This window comes from Nelumbo lutea, chromosome 5 (assembly GCF_056320005.1).
Source record: "Nelumbo lutea isolate HS-2025 chromosome 5, American lotus-T2T, whole genome shotgun sequence".
Lineage (NCBI taxonomy): Eukaryota > Viridiplantae > Streptophyta > Magnoliopsida > Proteales > Nelumbonaceae > Nelumbo > Nelumbo lutea.
In genome coordinates this window covers 548,597-569,760 of record NC_142688.1, presented here as the reverse complement: position 1 = coordinate 569,760, position 21,164 = coordinate 548,597, and the positions used below count along the sequence as shown (strand labels likewise).

General features: G+C 34.8%; 2 protein-coding genes across 2 annotated transcripts; both read left to right on the top strand.

Moving 5' to 3' along the window:
- Window positions 1–11,124: 11,124 nt before the first annotated feature.
- On the top strand, window positions 11,125–16,678 carry BUBR1 (BUB1-related (BUB1: budding uninhibited by benzymidazol 1)). Its single transcript, XM_088947002.1, has 11 exons — window positions 11,125–11,513; window positions 11,646–11,705; window positions 12,288–12,432; window positions 12,560–12,717; window positions 13,090–13,171; window positions 13,264–13,330; window positions 13,422–13,476; window positions 14,858–15,026; window positions 15,161–15,234; window positions 16,067–16,144; window positions 16,235–16,678. The coding sequence occupies exons 1-11, from the start codon at window positions 11,323–11,325 to the stop codon at window positions 16,296–16,298; spliced, it is 1,143 nt and encodes a 380-aa protein (XP_088803128.1). The 5' UTR covers window positions 11,125–11,322; the 3' UTR covers window positions 16,299–16,678.
- Window positions 16,679–20,261: 3,583 nt separating this feature from the next.
- On the top strand, window positions 20,262–21,153 carry CP12-3 (CP12 domain-containing protein 3). The gene has a single exon (XM_088947077.1). The coding sequence runs from the start codon at window positions 20,398–20,400 to the stop codon at window positions 20,830–20,832; it is 435 nt and encodes a 144-aa protein (XP_088803203.1). The 5' UTR covers window positions 20,262–20,397; the 3' UTR covers window positions 20,833–21,153.
- The last annotated feature ends 11 nt before the right edge of the window (window positions 21,154–21,164 follow it).

The following is a 21,164-nucleotide window of genomic DNA, read 5'->3' as shown; positions in this document are numbered from 1 at the left end:
ATCAAATATACCCTTTGGATTTCAATTCTTTCAAGAAATCTTGGGATTGGTTAGCCCCTGGTGCCTTGCGCAAGAAACCAGGGCTTCAGTGTTTTCACTGGTGATCAAAGTAACTCTGCTTCATAAGAACCTTTTACCACTACAGCAAGTCATTACAACCAGAGCCTAAGAATTTTATACAAGGGAAAACTTGTGACATGCATGAGGCTCATCATGTTTTCATTGTTTACAAAAATAATGTGGTTCATAAAAGAATAGTAGTAACAAGCTGTAGAATAAAAGCAAAGGAGAGATTTGATGCTCTGGTTTTGTGCAAGGACCCCTTGTATGACATGGCTAATTTGATGCCTTGATTGGTGAAGGGGAGCCCAAGAATCCAAGGGGAGATAACCCCTTGTACAAAAATAATCTTGTTGGAAGACGACTACTAGGCTTGGCCCGAGCTTCTTGGTGATTGTCCTTATCAAGATCTAGGCGCACCAAGGATTCCGAATGAAACTGATAAATCAGGTTGTGGCTAGGCTGGTTCGGATCTGTTGCCCATTAGGCGCTACCCACAACATGCCCCACAAATGCTCCAATAGCTCGTCAACCACATGCCCCACAAATCTGACGAGGGCAGATTTGGCCCTCCAGTGGAATTGTGACACGTGGCACCTCGTGACAATTAGGCAAACACCCAGCCAACAACTTACGAAGTTGGTGACCCACCCGGGCACCAGTCTAGCCGGCCTGGCCCACGGCCAGGCGCGTGGCCTGCGCGACCTGGCTGACCTGGATCAGCCTAGCAATGATCCGGCCAAGCCGCCCATAAGACGCCCACCGATAAACTCGGCATGCATACCCCACGAGCTAGGCAGCTCGCCATACGCAGCTCGCCATAAGCAGCATGTCGCTGCTCGCCACTTGTAGAGAAGTTCGGTACAGGAGTAGTTTGGCATATCGCAGGAAGATCTCCTGCCTGACGACCTGGCCTAGACACTAACCCGCCGACTGACACAGGCGCCGACCTGACAACCTAGCCTAGACACTAACCCGCCGACTGACACAGGCGCCGACCTGACAACCTGGCCCAGACACCGATCCACCGACTGACGTAGGCGCCACCCTGACAACCCGGCCCAGGCGCCGACCTGGCCGCCTGACACAAGCGCCAGCTTGACGACCTCGAGGAGTTCACCAACGTACCCTGGTTTTTATGAGATGTGGCGAGTCTTACCATTTGGAGGTTTTTCACCCACCTAACCCGCGAGGACTCCGGTATATAAAGACCTCACCTCATAAAGGGGAGGATGATGGAAAAAAGGGAGGTAACCCCTGCTCTCACTCTCTCATTTCTCTAATATCATCTTCAAAGCTCTCTACAATCAGAGTACTAACTTAAGCATCAGAGAGCCCTCGCCGGGAAAATACACCCGAGTCCTCTGACTCAATTCTCGCAGGTCCCTCAGCTCCAGCCGCCTACAAAAAGGAGGAAAAGATGGAGTTTTCGCATGTCTCTTAGCTCCCACTGCCTACAAAGGAAAGAAGACCACCTCATGTTGTGGGTAGTCGGGTTGCACTGCACCAGGGAGCTCCACCATTCTCTAAGTCACAGACCGCCTACTAGGGAGCTCGCCACTAGGGAGCTCACCCCCAGGCAGCTCACCACCATGTGGTTCGCCACCAGGCAGTTCACTACTAGGCAGTTCGCCACTAGGCAGTTCACCCCCAGGCAGTTCTCCACCAAGCAGTTCACCACCAGGTAGTTTGCCACTAGGGATCTCGCCACCAGGCAGTTCGCCACTAGGCAGTTCGCCCCTAGGCAGTTCTCCACCAAGCAGTTCGCCACCAAGTAGCTCATCACTAAGGCACGTCACCTCCGGGTCAAGTAACGAGGTACTTAGCCAAAAAAATTTTACATCACAAAACATTGGTACGTGGCCGAAAACGGTTACATCACGTCCCATTTGAACCAGGAAACATAGAACCCGAAACTCCTACCCTTCCTTTTCCCCAAAGCCCACTGCTCACTTGATCATCACTGGCATATTCTCTCATTAATGGGCTTGTAAGACTAGTTAGAAAATTAAACCATTGCCAAATGGTTGTTGGTTTGTAGATAGAAGTTTCAATGTCTAGTATAATCACCTCGTGTTACCTTTTTTTATATACCCAACATAAAGGGCATCAAAGTGTTGATTATCTTTAGGATTTTGCATTATGTTCACATTATCATTCTCAACAAATATCATTGTATGGAAATTATAAGGTTTTCCATTGGTGGCTTGACTTTACTGACTTTACCGACTAGTGAAAGCACACAAGGAAGTTTTTGTATTTGCTATTCAGGCTTAGTTTGGAAAGAATATAAATACAATTATGTAGAGTGCAAAATTAAACCTTGTATTTTGTATTATTTTGTATGTATTTGCATTATGCATAATTGTATATGTACTTTTTCCAAACTAAGACTCAAGAAATGAGGAAATAATGGATAAGAAATGCCCTCAAACAACTTGGGAATTTATGTATAATGGAGGGATTGGGAAATAAGGCCTGACAAAAACCCATAAAACAATGAAGAACAGAGTTTATATATAGTACTAGTGGGGACCCGTGCGATACACGGGATTTATTAAGAGAAAGCTAAATAATAGAAAGGGTCATATACTAAAATACCCCTTATAGTTTCATGGATTTACTAAAATCTACCCTATAGTTAGCATTTTACTAAAACACCATTCATAATTTGCAAATGGATTTAATCAATCTTCCATTAGATGACAGTGAAAAATGACAGTGTTGACCCTAATATTCATTTAAATAAATTTAATCAAAAGAAAATAAAAATACCAATTTTGCCCTTAATAAGACACGAGCAATCACTCCATTGGCTATATTTGGTCAATTTTGTTTTTTATACAAAAAAAGTGTTAGGGATATTTTTGGAATAAAACATCATGGACCTAATAGCAAAACAAACACTCCTTAATGAAATGTTGATTAAGTAAATAAGTTGTAAAATATATGGAATGTTTTAGTAAAATGAAAACTATAAGGTAGGTTTAAGTAAATATGTAAAACTATAAGGCGTGCAGGAATGGCAACGGGGTGGGGATCATATTCCCCATCCCCGACCTCGATTCAGATATTGACCCCCATCCTTGATCCTTGATGGGGATGGGTTCCCTGTGGGGACCCGAATCCCCAAAATGTTTTTCAGATAATAGTAATTTTTAAATAAATTTATTTAAAATAAATAAAAATTATAAATTATAAATAATGTTTTAAATATGTTTTGATATATATATATATATATATATAATATAATTAATATAATAGTATATTTCATATAAATAATATTTAACATATATATATATATAATCTAGGTCGGGGTTGGGGTGGGGCGGGGCGGGGACCTCAATCCCCATCCCCGACCCCGACCTCAACCGGGGACTCCTATTAATCACCATCCCTGCCCCACCTCACCAAAACAATCCCCATCCCCAGCCCCATTAGGTCGGGGAAGTCCGGTCCCCTTTGGAGATGGAGAAAATTGCCATCCTTAAAAGTGTGTTCTAATAAATGACCCTAATAGAAACACATAAGAGTATACAATTGTTTTATATTTTCAACTTTTAAATAATTAATAATTATTCATATTTTACATAATACTTTTAATAAAATTTTTATAATACAAAAATAATAATAATTAATTTCAGTTAGGTTTATTAATCAAACTAATGAAACCGACCAACATGATTAACTCGAATAGAGTTGGTCAGTTTTCTAGTATTTTAGGTTGGCTTTGGTTCAAAAATTTCTCAATTCAACCAAGTTGGATAATTTCCCATATTTATTAGTCTAAAATGTTTTATATCATAAATCTAATTTTTAAATTTATTATTTAATAATTGGACTATTATTTTTAAAATTAAATTAAAATTTTAAAGTTTAAATCTTTTGAATAGACACACCAAACAAAAAAGTTGACCCAAACCGATACAACTTGAGTGGGTCGGTTTCTAGAAAAGGTTAGTTGATCTCAAATGACCAACTCCCTAACCTAACCAGGTCAGTTTGGTTGGCCAAATAGCCTAAGACCAAACTGAACCAACTCATGACCACTCATAATTTCAATTAAAATAATAGTCTTATCTCTGATAAATAACAATAGTTTAATCTCCAATAGTTATTGAAAACTTATAGCAAAAATACACAATTATTGAAATATATTGATAATGAAAAATACAAAAATTACAAAAAATACAATAAGTACTAAAAATATATTAACTTTGTCAATAAATAGTATAATCTCAAATAACAGTTTAATCTCTTCTAAATATTAATCAATAACTTATAAAAAAATACATTAAATTTAAAAATTTCAATAATAGTAATTTAAACTCCAATAATTATTGAAAGTTTTCTATTAAATAAAAAACAAAATAAATTTACACATAATTATTGAAAATACATTTATCACAAAAGACAATAAATATTAAATTTAGTATATATAATTATATAATAAATATAGATTAAGGGTTTAAAATTATTATTAATAAATATTATTTTTTTTAGAAAGTTATTTTCTCAAATTATTACTTGATACAAGTAAAATTAATTTTTTACAATATTATGTAAAAGTATTAAATTATTATTAATTTCAATATTATGTTATAATTATTTTTCTACTTTTTAGATTTTTTTAAAATTTATTACATAATTTATTTATTTTAACTGTTTAAAATCTAGTTGTGTTAAATATTTTTTATTTAAAATATTTAGTTATTTAAATACTTAAATAATATGTAAAATATTTAAATTTTAAAATGTTAATTATTTGTTGAATTTAATTATCCATATAATCATAATCTATACTATTATTACATGATTTCATTATTAATTTTGTAATATATTAAATTATTATTAATTTAATTATTATGTTATAATTATTTTTCTACTTTGAAAAAATTTATAAATTTATTACATAATTTCGTTATTTTAACTATTTAAAATCTAGTTATGATAATTATTTAGTTATTTAAATATTTAAATAATCTATAAAATATTTAAAATTTTTATTATTTAAATTTTATTTATTTAAAGCTATTAGATATTATTATATATTTAAAAAACATTTAAATTGATAATTCGGAAAAACATAATTTAAATTGTTAGTACATTATTTCATAATATATTTTGTAAAAAGATAAAATTATTTTTTTGTGTTTTTAATCCGTATTTTAAAGTTATTATATAATTTTGTTAGAATATTTAAATAATTATTAAAACTTTTAATCTAAACTTTCTTTATATAAATATAGATAAAAAGTAGGGGAGAGTATAAATAGGAATTAGAGATAATTTAGGAGAAAAACTCTCTACTAAATTATAGATAAATAAGAATTAAAGATAATTTAAAAGATAAATAGGAATGAGAGATAATTTAGAAGATAAATAGGAATTAGAGATAATTTAGAAGATAAATAGGAATTAGAGATAATTTTAGAGAAAGTGAGGTAAGGTCGTTCATAACAAGATCCAAACCGACCAAACCGACCAACCCGGATCGATCCAACCCGAGTTGGATGGTTTTTATTCCGCACCGGTTGGTTTCGGGTTACAAAAAAACATAAACTGATGGTTCGGTTCAGTTTCGGTTTTCACACATGAAAACAAAAACCGAACCGACCCAAACCGACTTAGATATTATATATATATATATATTTGACATATTTTAGTTTTACTATATATATATATTTCAGTTTTAATATATATTTCAGATATATATTTGTGGAAATATATATATATATTAGCTTTATTTCAGAAATATACATATTATATATAAAATTTTAGATATATAAAATATCAATTTTAATCCATCAAATTATTTTTAATTTCCAGGCATCCAACCTTTGTTTTCTTAGACTTGATTCCTTTACCATTCGCACCGAGAAAATTATTCACAAAACCGACCCAAACCGATTCAAACCGACCATGTCGATTTTACTTAGTACTGGGTTAGTTTCGGTTTCATTTGTAGGTAAATTGACCAAGTCGGGTCGGTTGGAAAAATGCTAGTAAACCGACCCAACCCGACCCGTGAACAGCCCTAAAGTGAGGGATAGTGGGGGAGGTAGCTTAGGAGTAATTTTAGTAGAAGAGATTATTTAATTTATTGGGAAAGTGCATCTCATTGGTTGTTTAAAAAATGATATGGAATTAAAAAAATAAAAAATTCAGAAAAAGGAGAAAATTTCTAGACTTTCTTGTTTTAATATAATAAAGTATTAATAAATTGAATATTATGTTATAATTATTTTTCTACTTTAAAGTTTTTTTTAATTTATTACATAAATTCATTATTTTAACTATTTAAAATCTAGTTATAATTTAAATAATCTATATAATCTAATTTTTTTGTTATTTTAATTTTATTTATTTAAAGCTATTACATATTATTAAATGTTTGAAAAACATTTAAATTGATAATCCAGAAAAAGCGTAATTTAAATTGTTAGTACATAATTTCATGATATATTTTGTAAAAATATAAATTTTTATGTTTTCAATAAATATTTTAAAGTTATTATATAATTTTGTTAGAATATTTAAATAATTCGTATTTTTTTAATTCAAACTTTCTTTAGATAGATATAGATAAAAAGTAGGGGGAGGGATGATAAATAGGAATTAGAGAGAATTTAAGAGAGAAAATCCCTACTAAATTAGAAATGATTTTAGAGACAAATAGGATTTAGAGATAAGTTTGGAGAAAGTGATGGATAGTGGGGGAGGTAGTTTAGGAGAAATTTTAGGAGAAAAGATTATTTAGTTTATTGGAAAAGTGTATTTCATTGGTTGTTTAAAAAATTGCATGGAATTAAAAAATGAAAAATTCAAAAGAAGGAGAAAATAGATAAATAACTTATCTCAAATGAGGACATGCTAACATGGACGGACCAATTTGAATATATATATATGGGAATTTTTCATAAATTTTTACAAACCACTAGTTACCTCTTCAACACAATAATCTTTTTATTTCACTCTGTGGAACAATCGTAATTTACTTATTAAGCAATTAATGTATAATCTAGAAGATGACAAAGAATACTTACTTGCTTTCCTGACACCCTTTGCCTAATTAGAAGAATTGTTTGGCAAGGATACCTTAATCATGCATGGGGACTAATGCTTGGTACCAACTTCTCCGTGCAGTTTGATTAAGTACCAACCAAACAAAGTTTTATTGTAAAAAATGTCTATATTGGCATTTTAGTGTGAAATGAAATTTCCTCTTTAAATGTTTTAGATTTTAAAATGACAATTGTACCAAACACAACCATTACGTGCATCGGGCACCATGCATTTCACGAGTATTCCCCTTAACCAAGAATCAAGAGTGATATACCCCCTTCTTTGTTTTTCAAAAGTACATAAAAAAGCTTGTTTGGTTTGGTGGAGATGCAGACTAAGTATGTGTTTTGTCACCAAAGTGTTTCATAAACATTATGTTTCACAAGTGGGCCTGAAATACAAGTGTTTCATTTCACCGTTTTTTTTTTTGGCAAAGCACAACAAAATCAGGATGCAAACTGGGCATTTAAAGTGATTTGACTTAATATTATAATATATTTATAATAACAATTGTGTGACATCTCAAAAAAATAAATCATCTTTTCAAATTTCAATGTGTCATATCACCAAAGATATTCAAGAAGCTTAAATTTAACATTTCAAGAAACCCCACCTTTCCCATATTCCAAAGCTAATCATTACAAAAATATTTTTCTAAAATACAAGATTGTCAAATGCGATTTCTATTGCCAATTCCATTTAATTGCTGATGTGGCACGCATGACACATCAACAAAAGCAAACACTTGCGAAATGCTCCAGTGCCAACACCATGTAAGTGTTTAAGTGTGTTGACTTTATTTTTATGGGAAATTACTTAAATTATCCCTATGTTTTTTTGATAAATGTTACCCCTCCCTTAGTGGTTGGTCACCTTCCATTTTCATTTGACATCACGTGCCTCTTTAAATATTTCTACCACTCCATAGAGGGATCTTAGTAGACATAAGGACTTTTGCTATAAAAAAGGGGATCTTCAACTAGATGAGGATCTTCAACCAAAGAAATTTCGGTGTTGGTTCTTTAAAGAAAATATAGAACCACACATCTTCAAATACAAAGGTTGTGTTTGGTTTAAAAGAAAAGGTAGGGAAACCTACAGTATAGTTTGCAACCCTATAATTTCATAAAGATACTAAACCTACCCTATTCATTTTACTAAACCACCCTATAGTTTGCAACCAATTTATTTAACTTGTGTTAGACAAAGATTTTGACCCCAACAATTAGAACAAATTTAATTAAGAGGATATAAAAATGGAAATGTCATTCTTGCCCCTATTGAAACATGGTCAAACTCTCTTAAGTCTTAACACATCAACAAAAAGATGAGGATGTGACTTATAATGAGGTTACAACTCTAATTGTTGTAAGCCAATTGTGCCCTATAAACATGGATCACATGAAGGATATAATAACCATGATTGACAATTTTTTTTTTCATCCTAAATTAAGGTGTACGTTATTTATACTTTTATATCTATTAAATGGGAAAAAAATACATGGCTTAAAAAATGGTACATTTGTGAAACACGAGGCTTGTTCGTTTACTCTAACGTCTGGCATATGAAAGTGCAATAATTACATTAAGAAGTATATTGGTATTGGTGAACTTTTCTTTCCTCTAAACTTTGAATGCAAAGGATGTTGTTCTAAACTTTGAAAATTGTCAAATGTCCATTTTACCCCATATATGAGAACTTTTGTTTGTGTTTTGGGGGTATCATTGAAAAACAAAAAGTTGTAAGATTCATCTTTAAGAGATAATAGATAAGAGGAAATGAATATTCATTTTCCTCTTAAAGTTGTAAAATTCCTCTTAAGAGATAAGAGTTAAGAGAAAACGAATAGGTTTGAAGCCTCAATCTCATGCACCCAATGACTTTTCCAACTAAGTTCTATTATGGGGGAGGGTTTTCTTTCTAAAAGTTTGATATAAAATGCTAGGTTAATTTTGTAATAAACAACCATGGTCGTTGCTCTTAAACATTTCCTAATTGGTTTAGGTGGTCAAACGACCATTTTTATTTTTAGATGGCATACAGATGTGTTTGGTAAGAGTGCAAATGTTGAACCAAAGCCAATTTGTGCTTTGGTGGCATTTGGTAAGAACGCATTTGTGCATAAAAATTTGCATCAATTACCAATTCCCAAGGCACACTTGAATTTCAAAATGGATGCAAATTGTGCACTCAAAGTTGGTCAATGTGAAAAAGGTGGATTTCAATATTGAAATTTGTGTTTGCATCCATCATAATTGAAACCATTTGGTAAGAATATGAAATTTATCTACACAAATGTAAACTAAGTTTGCATTTTCATGACATTCATAGATGCACTTGGTTCAGCTTTGTTGGTGTTTGGTAAGAATGCATTTATGTAGCCATAGTGATAGCTTTCACAAATTTCAAAACATGATTGCTTCAAAAATGATAGCAAAGTTTGCATACAAAAAAAAAATGGATGTAAACTTTTCACTCAATGTTGGTAAATGCAAAAAAAAAAAAAAAGTAGATTCCAATCTAGGAATTCATGTTTGCACTCATTACAAATTTACAACTAAATTTATAAATTGAAAACTAAACCAACTTTGCATTTGCATGGACAAGAAATGCACTGTATATAGTTGTATTTGTTCTTTTTCCATACGAAGCCTAAACAATATTTGTTTACGCACTCTTACTAAATGCAACTTAATAAAAGGTCGATTAAGTAAACCTGCTGCATTTTATCAAAAAAAAGTAAACCAATTGCAAACTATAGGGGTGTTTTAGTAAATGACCTTAAGGCCCATTTATTTTGGGGGCCGAAGTGGTTGGTCAGTGGGAAAGTTGACTCACTTTTCCATGTTTGTTTACTAGTAAAGTGTAGGTCCCATAGAAATAAAACTTTCTTCTAGGTAAGTTTTTGGCAACTTACTTGGGAAAGTTTTACGCACCTAGGAGGTGGGTAAGTTATTTACCTATGAAGAGGGAAAATTGGCTAAATTGTATAGGACTAAAATGTCCTTGTTAGAACAAAAAAAAAAAAAATACTAGGGATCCTTTAGGAAATTCGCTCACTTACCCATCTAGCAAAAGAACATGATTAAATGTATTTATCCAAGTAACATTTTCCTAGATAAATCCATTTACCCAGATAAATAACTTACCACCAAACGAACATGGCCTATATAAAAAACTAACAACTAATAGATGGGGGGATAGTCGCAGTTATTTGTTACTTTGAAAAACAAGACAGATGATACATCTAAGGGGGGTATTTGACAATGTGTATGGTTTTGGTTTTGAAAACAAAAGGAAAAAAAAAAAAAACTGCCACACAATATTGTTTTTGCTGATTTTTGTTTTCAAGTTGGACCCATACCTAAAAAAGAAAGACTTCTTATTACCCATTTATGAGTCCCATGGACCCAAACCCAAATTTATTTTGACTGCAATAACCATTACAACATAGCCCATTGACACCTTTTATATTATTTCGTAATAAATAAGGTAAATTGCAGAAACCTCCCGTAAAGTTTTTAATTATTATTGAAATCTCCTATGAAGTTTTGATAATTGCAATCACCTCCTCTAAACTTTCTACACAGTTGCAAGTAGACCCCTATGGTAGAATTTTCTAAAAAAGTACATGAAAATGTCCAAATACCATGCAATTAATTAAAAAAAATATTTATTTTCCAAATTTTCTCTTCATATGAATCACTACCTCAAATCCTTCTAATCTCTTTTCTAAAATTGGCTTATTTTTCAAATTTGCCTTTTATATCAATCACTAAAAGGTGAAGTTGCAACTTGTTTTTGTTATTTATAAGGTTTGTATTGTTGTTTCCTTTAAAACCAGTCTCAGTATGTGCATTGGTATTTTGTACATTTTGATGCATTTTTTTAGAAGATTTTACTAAGAGTCTACCTGCAACTGTGTTAGAAAAGATTAGGGAAAGTGATGACAATTACTAAACTTTAGAAAAGGTTTTACCAATAGCCAGAAACTTTAGGGAGGTTTCAACAATTTAGCCTAATAAATGTGTAATAGAAGCCCTTGTCGTTCATTTCAAGTCCCCAAGAACCCCTACGGATGTTAGTAACTAGTTGCTGCTAAATTTGAAATTTGAAATTTTAAAACGATACTCCCTCTCTCTCTCTGCCCTTCTACATTCGCTACTAGTTTCTGCCACTCCAACCGCAGAATATCAATGGCAAATTTTCATACCCTGGATCCAGAAACTGAATTTCTTGCCTCAAATCAGCAGACGGGAAACGAGTGGGAACTTTTCAAAGAGAACGTCAGGCCTTTGAAGAGAGGCCGAAACATTCGCCTGTTAAATGAGGCTCTCAAATCCCAGACGGATAATCAACTTAGGAAATCCCTCGTTGAGAATCGAAGGTATAGAATGCTGTTGTCTACTATTCCTGTAGGAGTCGCAATTATTTGTTCTTTAGCAGCATCGAGTCTCTTTGTTCTAAGTAGTCTTTTTTTTTTCCTCATTTTTTATTTTTTTCCTTCTTATGCGCTTAGGAAGTTGATTGAGGCGATTGATAAATACGAAGGAGAGGATCCTCTCCAACCGTGGCTTGAGTAAGTAGTTCAGTTTTTTATCTGTTTTTTCTTTATTTGTTAGTTGGAAACCTGCCTATCTGATTTGAGATGGTCGAAAGATTGTATTTATATTGGGAAAATTTATGATGCCGGAAAGACATGATACCGGAAAGGCTTTGACCAATCAAACCCCCTGTGAATGAAAACCCACCTGATTGCTTATGATTCCGGTTGATTGGTTATAAGTTTTCCGGTATCATGTCTTTGATTTATTGCAGTTTTTTTAATAACATTTTGGCCCGAACTATTTCATTTGATTTTCTTTATATGATGCTGTTTCGAGGTTTTGCAATTCTACTGCGTGGGTCTTTTAGGGAAAAAATAAAAAAAATAAAACGCAACTTTCTCTATGTAATTTTCTTTATATATTTAAGGTGGTTATCGGTTTAATTTTCAGTCAATTAAGATTGCGTTCTTTTAGTAGATCACAATATGCGCCAAATGTTTCTTATCAATGGCTTCCTTTAGACTTTTGGCCTTATTGAGTACTTCCACTTCTGATTTAATGTAGAGCAGTGTCATATCTACTCAAACGGCTAAATTATTTATTTTGGCTGTTAGGTGCATCAAATGGGTCCAGGAATCCTTCCCCTCTGGTGGAGATTGCTCGGGGCTGGTTGTGATTTATGAACAATGTGTGCGTACGTTTTGGCACACCGACCGCTACAAGGACGATCTCCGCTACCTCAGAGTTTGGTTAGAATATGTGGGTTCCCATTTATCATCTTAACCTTGATTTTGTATGGTTTAGCTGCTATTAGTGCACAGTTGCGTCTTATGATATTCTCTGTGTTTCTAAGAGTTGCTTTTTCTCCCTTAAATTGGCATTGTAGGCAGAAAATTGTGCTGATGCTGAGATTATATACAGTTTTCTTGATGCAAACAAAATTGGTCAGACACATGCTGTGTATTACATTTCATATGCTACGCACATGGAATCCAAGAACAAGTTGAAAAGTGCAAACGACATTTTCAGTCTAGGAATAGCTAGGTGAGTTTTCTGTCTAAAATTTTCATTTAGTTAGGATGGGTTTCCTGGTGCAATTTCTGTTGTGATTCCATCCATTGTTTAGAATTAAATAACTAACTTATCCATTGTTCAGTTAGCGCTTCTATATAGGAATGCATGGATTAGTGGGGGAAGTTGATAAAAATGTAGAACTACTTGAATGATTGAATCAAATACTAAACTAGACTATGGAAGTTCAAGGGATCTAGCTGCCTGGGATAATTGAAGCAAATATTCTACCTTTCAACCTGTTCTTCTATGGTTTTGACCTTTTCCCAGTGTTCTTGTAGATTCTGTGTTGGTTCTGTCATGAATTCATGAATTTCTGGTTTTCTCCTTCTCTTTATGTATCAGGAAGGTACAACCTATGGAAAAACTAGAAGGTGCTTACAAGAAGTTTCTTTCATGCTCAATGAGAAAACCAAGAGCTGCTGACGTATGAACATGATGCTAGAGTAATTTTATGATTATCCCATTCCTTTCTCATTCTTTCACTAATTAATCATGTATTGCTTAATTTCTTTTTAGGAGGACCCAACAGAAAATTACTTGCCAGTTAGGAGCTTTGGCACAGTCTTGGCTAGGGGTGAAGCTAGTAAGTATTATTAGCACTGTTATTTTCACTCTTAAAATTCCCTTGCAACTGTATGTACTAATGACTCCTAATGCTGTTTCAATTATGGCAGGAAAACATACATCAGAAAGTTCTGATCTTGCTAGAAAGAAGTTGAAACTAGATAGGTACCAAACAGTTTTTCTCTTCTACATGGTTGGAGCTTAGGTTGTTTTTGCAGTACAATTTACCCTTTGGGGTTTCCATTTCTTCAACCTGGAATCATGTTTTTCTATGAGTACGAATCCCTGCTAATGCAAAGCTGATGGTATAAATGTTAAGCTTAACTTAGGGAAGAAAAATATTAGTATCCATGTATGGCATATAAATTTTTTTCCATTATCCAAGCCTTATCCAAGTTATATGGTGTTGGCTACATGAACTCTATATTTTGCCATCCCGTTTTCTTTAATGCCATATCCATTGTTAAATTATGAGTGGTCAAATCATTTCTTGCTCCTTCGACTCATGTCCTTTTTGGTCTACCCCTACCCTTCTAACCACTTCAACTTTCTCTAATTCTATGGGTGACATCCTCCTCAATCTCGCCCTTGTTATGAACTTTCAAACCAAGGTACTGGAAAAGGTCATATTGAGTTATACCTTAGTTTCCAATCTTAAGTGTACCTTGATTTACACTCCTATTATTATTAAATTAACATAGCATATATTTTGTTTTAGTTCTGCTTATTTTAAAACCTTTTGTTTCTAAGGCATTTTTCCATGAACTAAATTTTGCATTTAATCCTTCATTAGTTTCCTCCTAAGTGTGTTTAATCAATTCATCTATGACCAATGCAAATAAATAAGGGTTAAGTGGGTGAAGACCCATTGCAACTGTAAAATCTGATGTCTCTCCCATAGAATCATTTGCTTATGTAATGAATTAATATTTCTCCATTCTGTTATTGAGATTTCAATGTAGTCATCAACAAATTAAGGAGAACAAAGATGAATAGAAAAGAATAATGTCCAAGATTAGGCTAAATCCAATTCCTCATAGAAGACTACCCTATCATTAACCAATAAACACATGATATTACATCATGCCCTGTTCCTATGTAATTGAGTCCAACCAATGTAATTCTGCTCTGTCTACTCCAGAGCATGCTACTTTCTCCCATAGAATCAAAAGCTTCTCTTATAAAGTGTCACATTTCCTACAGATCCTCCTCTCCACTCATCCAACTGATAACAATCTGTGAGTCTTCTTGCAGTCCAATCTATTGAAATCTAGTAAAGTACATAAGTATCATCACTTTTTTCTATTCTCCAGCTTTATAACCCATTTTCCATTCAATAATCTCTCTCTCTCCATCATGTTTCTATTTGCTCTCATCTTTGCTCCCACCTGAATTGACCTTGTAATTTTTTTCCTTAGCTTTAAACCTTGAAATTTCAAGCTTATACAAATTATATAGTGTATTTATAACATTATACTGTTTTTAAAAGCAACTCCTATTGATCTGTTTGGTTATAAATATTGATTTTGTTACTCCATTTCTGTAGGGCTCATAGTGCTCCACTTTCCATCTATAAAGATAAAAATGATGGTCCAGCACAGAGTAATCAGCCAGAATTACCAAAGACTGACATTAGATCTTGGTATACTCTTGGAACTCGGGCAGAGAGGAACAAAGAAAATACTGCAATCCCTAGAAAATGGTCATCAAATAAGGTTCCAATTTGTTTTCAAACCACAGTTCGTTTAACATTTACATGCACTGTCTATAAAGTTGGACATAATTCAACTAGCTTATGAACCTGCTAGCTTCCAATTTAATCAGATTTCCCTTCTTTCAAATTCCACAGAGGCCTGTGTATAGAACTGGAGCAGCAAATGCCAGTGCTTGTATTGAGGTATTTGTCGATGAGGAATGTGCAGAGTAAGTAATTCAGAACTTTAAGGCATCTAATAAGGAAGTATATATGCATATTACTGTGCATTGGGTATTAAGTTATATGGCATGCTTTATTAAATAAATTGGACTTGCTGTTTAGAACCATCACTCTAGAATTGCTTGTGTTGAAGTATTTGTCTATGAGGAATGTGCATAGTATGTAATTCACCACTTTAAGGCGTCTAATAAGGAAGTATATATGCATATACTGTGCAAATCCTGCCTGCACCTGGGTTGGGGGATGGGCTACCTACCGTTGTGTAGCCCTTCAGAAGATATAAAAGCAAAGTAATTCAGCACTTTAAGGCATCTAATAAGGAAGTGTATTTTCATATACTGTGCAATAGCAATTCAGTTATATGCCATTAAATAAATTGGACTCCATGGTTAGAACCATCACTCTAGAATTGCTTACTTGTGGGTTCTTGAACATGGTTCATTATTCTAATACTATTTCTAGGTTTTTCCACCACAGTATATAAAGGATGAACCTCTAAGTGGTTGTAATAGTTGGGATCATTCAATCAGGTTATTTGTTCCATTGGGATGCATCCTAGGTGGATGATATTGATGCCCCTTTCTTGTGGGGCTCTACAATATGTGAAGCACATTCTGGATTTCCTTATATCGATGACCTAATTCTTGGATTGGGTGTAAAATGACTTGAAGTTCCTAGCCATAAAACTAGCAGACTCTTCGAAATGGGAAAAAATTATTGTTTTGTCGAGATCTATGGAATATGGTGAGTGAATGTTATTTAGAGCTTGTGCTAATGATTGCTCTGTTAATTTTTTATTATCACTGTTTTGTTGAGCAGAGTGCAGAAGAAGGCTAATGAAGGTGGAAAGTCTTCAATGTTGCATCTTAGGCAAGGGGATAGTCAAAACCTTATGAAGTAGGCCATATCTATTACTGCATCTGATGTATACATGAAACTATCTATTAGTTTAGTGTCTTCTTATCCCTCTATTATTGTTTTCTGCAGGGAAACAGAACTGTTGAAAGAAAATCCATTACGCAATTTTCCTCCAAACAGTCTTCCTCGCTGAGCAGAGCAGTCCTGCATGTGTGTTGTTGTTGTGGCTTCATAAATTGATTAGCTTTGATCTCCAATGCTTAATCAATTAAATTCTTTTAGTCTGTTGCAGATGCAAGCATATCCATTCCAGTGTATTTGATTCCCCCAAAACACCCATATTCTGTTTATTTTATATGTCTAAATAAGTTGGTCAGTAGTAAAGTGACATTGTCTTGTTCTTATGGAATAAGATATGGACTGTTAAAAGGTAGAGAAGATCAAAATAGTTGGCCCGACCATCTGGGATCTTGCGAGTGGCACACTGGATCTGTGCCTAATTTTTGACATTTCTTTGGCTAATGTAAAATAGGTAAAATGGTTTTGAAGAGCTCAAGCAGGTAAGTTTCTTTACTTTTGGGTTTGAGCAGAATTTCAAATTTCCACTTGGGTGTATAATTCGCTAATGCAAATCATTCATCTGATAAGTAGCTTGCCATGGAAAGAGAGAGGTGCAGATTGGCACAACTTGCCAAGTGAAGTAGATTAATAAAGTTTTGGTTTATCACATATGTTGCAATATCTATGCTGCTGGAAAGACATGATACCAAAAGGACTCTTGCCAATCAATTATGATAACAGCTGATTGGTTATTAGTTTTTTTTCACCTTTTCGGTATCATAGTCAATCCCTGTTTACATATGTTGAATCAAAATTTGCTAGCTCTAAACAGGCCAAGAACTCTGTTATAGAATAGGTACATGGTTTGGAGGATTGCAAATGATGATTTGGCCATTGTGATTGGGTTCATTTAGTCTCAGTTTGGAAGAATTATAAATAAAAATATGTAGAGTTTAAAACCTTGTATTATTCTGTATGTATTTGTACTCATTTCAAAGTGAGTCTTAATCCAAATCACCTTAAGTTTAGTTTAGAATGAGTGCAAATACAAATATACAATGCAAAGCCCTATATTTTGTATTTCTAAACCTGTATTTTCACTAAGGCTCAGTTTGGAAAGAGTACAAATGCAAATATATACAGTGCAAATACATACAAAATATAAGATTTACATACAAAATAATACAAAATATAAGGTTTTGCACTCTACATATTTGCATTTGTACTCCTTCAAACCGAGCCTAAGCCACTCTTCCCAAACTGAACCCTAATTGCAAAATATCTTGCAATGATATTTTTTGGGGTACTGTTTTGATATTCAAAATATGGTTAAAATATGCAGTTGTCTTCATGTCTTGGAAGGTTGGCCTTGTAGATTTCTTTGACGGTCACCAAAGATTTTAACCTGATTTGCTGATTGAGTAATTTTGAGAAGTTTATATTTGTCACTGTTAAGGGCAGTTTAGTCCTTACATATGTTAATTGGGGCAGTGCATTTACCCTACCCCTAGACATTTTGTTAATTTGCCTTTCTCCTCTCTCTTCTAATATCTTGTGATGAGGTTAGTCATCGAGGTTTTTGGGATAGAGTCCTGTTTCCCAGCAGATTCGCCTTCCTTATTCCTCTTTATCCGTAGTTGTGCTCATTCATGTGATGTATAACTGATGTGGCTGAAAGGATAAGATAGGAGGCCACAATAATGGGCGTAGATCGGTTGAACGATGCTAACGTGGTCGAGTTAGGCCAACATGGCTGAGCTATGCCGTTGTGGCCGAATTAAAATGACATGTTCGGATGATAACTAAACAGCCACATATCCTGTAGGGCCAACTCAGCCATGACCCGAATAGATACCTTGAACCAACCCCTCATCTTTTGCCTTATGCATCATCTTGAAAATTATTCTATTAGAAAGAATGAAAAAGATAGGGTAAAAGTAGGTTGGACACTCATTTATCAAAACTGAAAGAAATAGAGGATATGCACTCACAGATTAAATTGCACCACTAAGGAGAAAAACCTAAAGCTTGCATCACTTGGATAAAATAGGTCTAGTCAAATCTATCATGAATTTTAAATATATCTAACTTCAATGCAAGATAACTTGTCCATGAACATTTATAATTTAAGAAATAAAACATTTCAAGAATCATAATTACATTATCACTCATTTACTTCATCACTTGTGGTTCAGTCCGATAAATTATGACTAATCCCTGGAGAAAATGTGGCACGTTGAAATTTAAAAAAGTTGATTTATGATTTAACATAACGTAAATTCATATCCTGCGTTAGAAACTTGTGGTTCGTTAGACAACTTTAAAAATTATTAACTTTAACGGACTTTTAACCGTTAGTTGAAGGAATCCGGTTGAACCGAAAAGCAACCCCCATTTTATTCGAACTAACTCTATTTCCTCTCTCATTCGAGCCCTAACCTAGAGGCGATCTCACAGCACACGGTGTTCGTAAAATGTGGAATCCACCTGCGACGGCAAGAATCCGGCATTTAGCATCGTTGTTTTCTTCTTTTTTTTCTTCCTCCTCCTCCCTGCAAAACTGAGTTCTATTTTATTTTTATTTGTTTTTGAAAGTTCTAGAACGGGCATTGGGCAGAACTTCCCTTGATTAGTTATGATGTAGAAGGGTTTTGGGGTGAAAATGTCTCTGGCGAGCACATGTTGACAACAACACCACCTTCGTTCAGGCCTAATAATACACCTTCGTCGCCAAGCAGCAGGACGGCACGAACATCCGACGAGTTTCCAACTATTGTGAACACAACTCGCTAACCAAGGCAACTTCAGTAGGTGAACTCACAAGTCACAATATGGGCACCTCGCTCTTGTAGCCAAAGAGCTTTCTCCCAGTTTCCAATACCACTTGCACCCTGCTGACAACTTAAGAAGCCATGGCGCCAGGCCCACATGAGTTTTCTTGGGAGTTATGGGTTTAGGATATGGAGTCTCATAACTCAATACAAAGGAAACCAAGAGTTCTCTCAAAGGGCATCTCTCGGTTCTGGTTCAGGAAATGGGAAGCCATGCAGATGCAATGATGTGTATTGAGTCTCATAACTCAATACAAAGGAAACCAAGAGTTCTCTCAAAAGACATCTCTCGGTTCTGGTTCAGGAAATGGGAAGCCATGCAGATGCAATGATGTGTATAGGTAGGGAAACCTTCACAAACTTTATTTTTCTTCCTTTTCCTACTTTTTCCTTCAAACTAAACACAGCCTGATAAAATAATTTTTATAATGACGATTTACTGTTACTGCTGGTTGCTGATGCCACCGGCCACCGATGGTTGACGGGTTAGGGTTTGAATGAGGGAGAGAGGGAGGGAGGGAGTTCGAACGAGGAACACGAGACAATTCCGAGTTTGGTTTTGGGTTTAATGCCGGTCCAACCGTTAGAGGCGGATTGAATGACACGGAAGCTTTCGATTGGTGGGTTCACTTGGGTTTGCGAACTCCATCACCCTGCATTTTCATTTTCATTTTCATTTTGTGTTTTTCAAAAAAAAAAACAGATAAAAGAAAACACTTATGATTTATCAAAAAAAAAAAAAAACACTTGTGAATCAGGGTGGCCCACTTATGAAATGCTCCGATGTCTAACGTCCCCAGTGTAGTAAACCTTAATCTTAATCCGTTCAAACATTTGGTTCAATCCATAACTCGGTCGGTTCTTTACCATAAAAAAACCAAAAAGGAAAGAAAAAAAAAGAAAAGAAAAGAAAAGAAAATCTATGAAACTCGGACACGGTTGATTCATCTGTGGACTGTGGTGGGCGGCAACCGGCATTGCAATGCAATTCAATGTGCTTATGTGCCAATGCATATCATTATCGGCTAGGCTGCCTATGAGCCTATCGACAGATCGACTATCGGGTGGGAATTGGGAAAGCATTCTTAAATCTTTTTATTAATGGAAATTGAAAGTATCGAAAGTCGAAACTACCCTTTTGCTCCAGGTCTGGCCTACTGACTTGTTAAAAGGAAAGGAAAGCCGCCGATATAACTAAGATGTTCTTTCTCTAATCTCTAGGGGTATTTAAAGTAATTAACACAACAAGGGACTAAGAGAGAGGCTGATCATCATTTCACTTGAGGTTGAACTTATATAAACCAACCAGAAATGCTCCATTGTTTTTTGACTGCAACTTTGATGATAACATTCGATTAGGGTTTTCGATAGGCTTTCCCAACTCATCTATTCCAACTCCAAATGGCGTCCTTCCTTTCTCTAAAGGTTACTCCATCTGCAACTCGAGATCGGATCTTCTCCGCCTCTTCTTCCTATTCTATTTCTCCACATTCCAACTCTGCCTGCGACATCCCATTCTCCGTTTCGCTTCCTTTTCAGTGCCGGGGCAGGAAGGTTGGGGGTTTGTCGATAAAAGCGATGGCTGTGGCAAAGTTCAAAGGAACGCAGATGAGAGAGAAGCACCTGACGGAGATGATCGAGAAGAAGGTTCAAGAGGCACAACAAGTGTGCGAGGGGGACCAGACGTCGGACGAGTGTAAAGTGGCGTGGGACGAGGTGGAAGAGGTAAGTCAGGCGAAGGCCGATCTTCGTAGGAAGTTGGAGAAACAAGATCCCTTGGAATCCTTTTGTCAGGACAACCCCGAGACGGATGAGTGCCGGATCTACGAGGATTGAGAGAAATGATCTCACCGCCGCTACCACCACCGTTGTTTGATTGCTCGCTCTTTTCTGGATGAGGATTGAGGAGGGCTCTGTTTTCCGGTGTGGGTGCCTTTCTTCCGGCTCTGGATGATTAAGTAGATATACATGTTGTATAAATAAAAGTTAAGATTAGATCTTTGATGTTGTTGGTCACGTCCTCCTCCGGACTTCGTTTGAGTGTTGATCATCATCGATTTTGATGCCACATGTTTGTATTGTGTAATTGTTTGTTTGTTTGTTTATTGTGGATTTGCAACTTTTTAAAATACAAAAAGTGATGTTGTATTTCCTAAATTGCCTCCCTC

What these genes read in the sequence shown, in the direction of transcription:
- BUBR1 (XM_088947002.1), top strand. Translation starts at nt 11,323, where the DNA reads ATGGCAAATTTTCATACCCTGGATCCAGAAACTGAATTTCTTGCCTCA. An exon ending in CTTGGCTAGGGGTGAAGCTA is followed by an intron (nt 13,331 to 13,421) that starts GTAAGTATTATT and finishes CAATTATGGCAG; the next exon opens with GAAAACATACATCAGAAAGT. An exon ending in GAAAATGGTCATCAAATAAG is followed by an intron (nt 15,027 to 15,160) that starts GTTCCAATTTGT and finishes CAAATTCCACAG; the next exon opens with AGGCCTGTGTATAGAACTGG.
- CP12-3 (XM_088947077.1), top strand. Translation starts at nt 20,398, where the DNA reads ATGGCGTCCTTCCTTTCTCTAAAGGTTACTCCATCTGCAACTCGAGAT.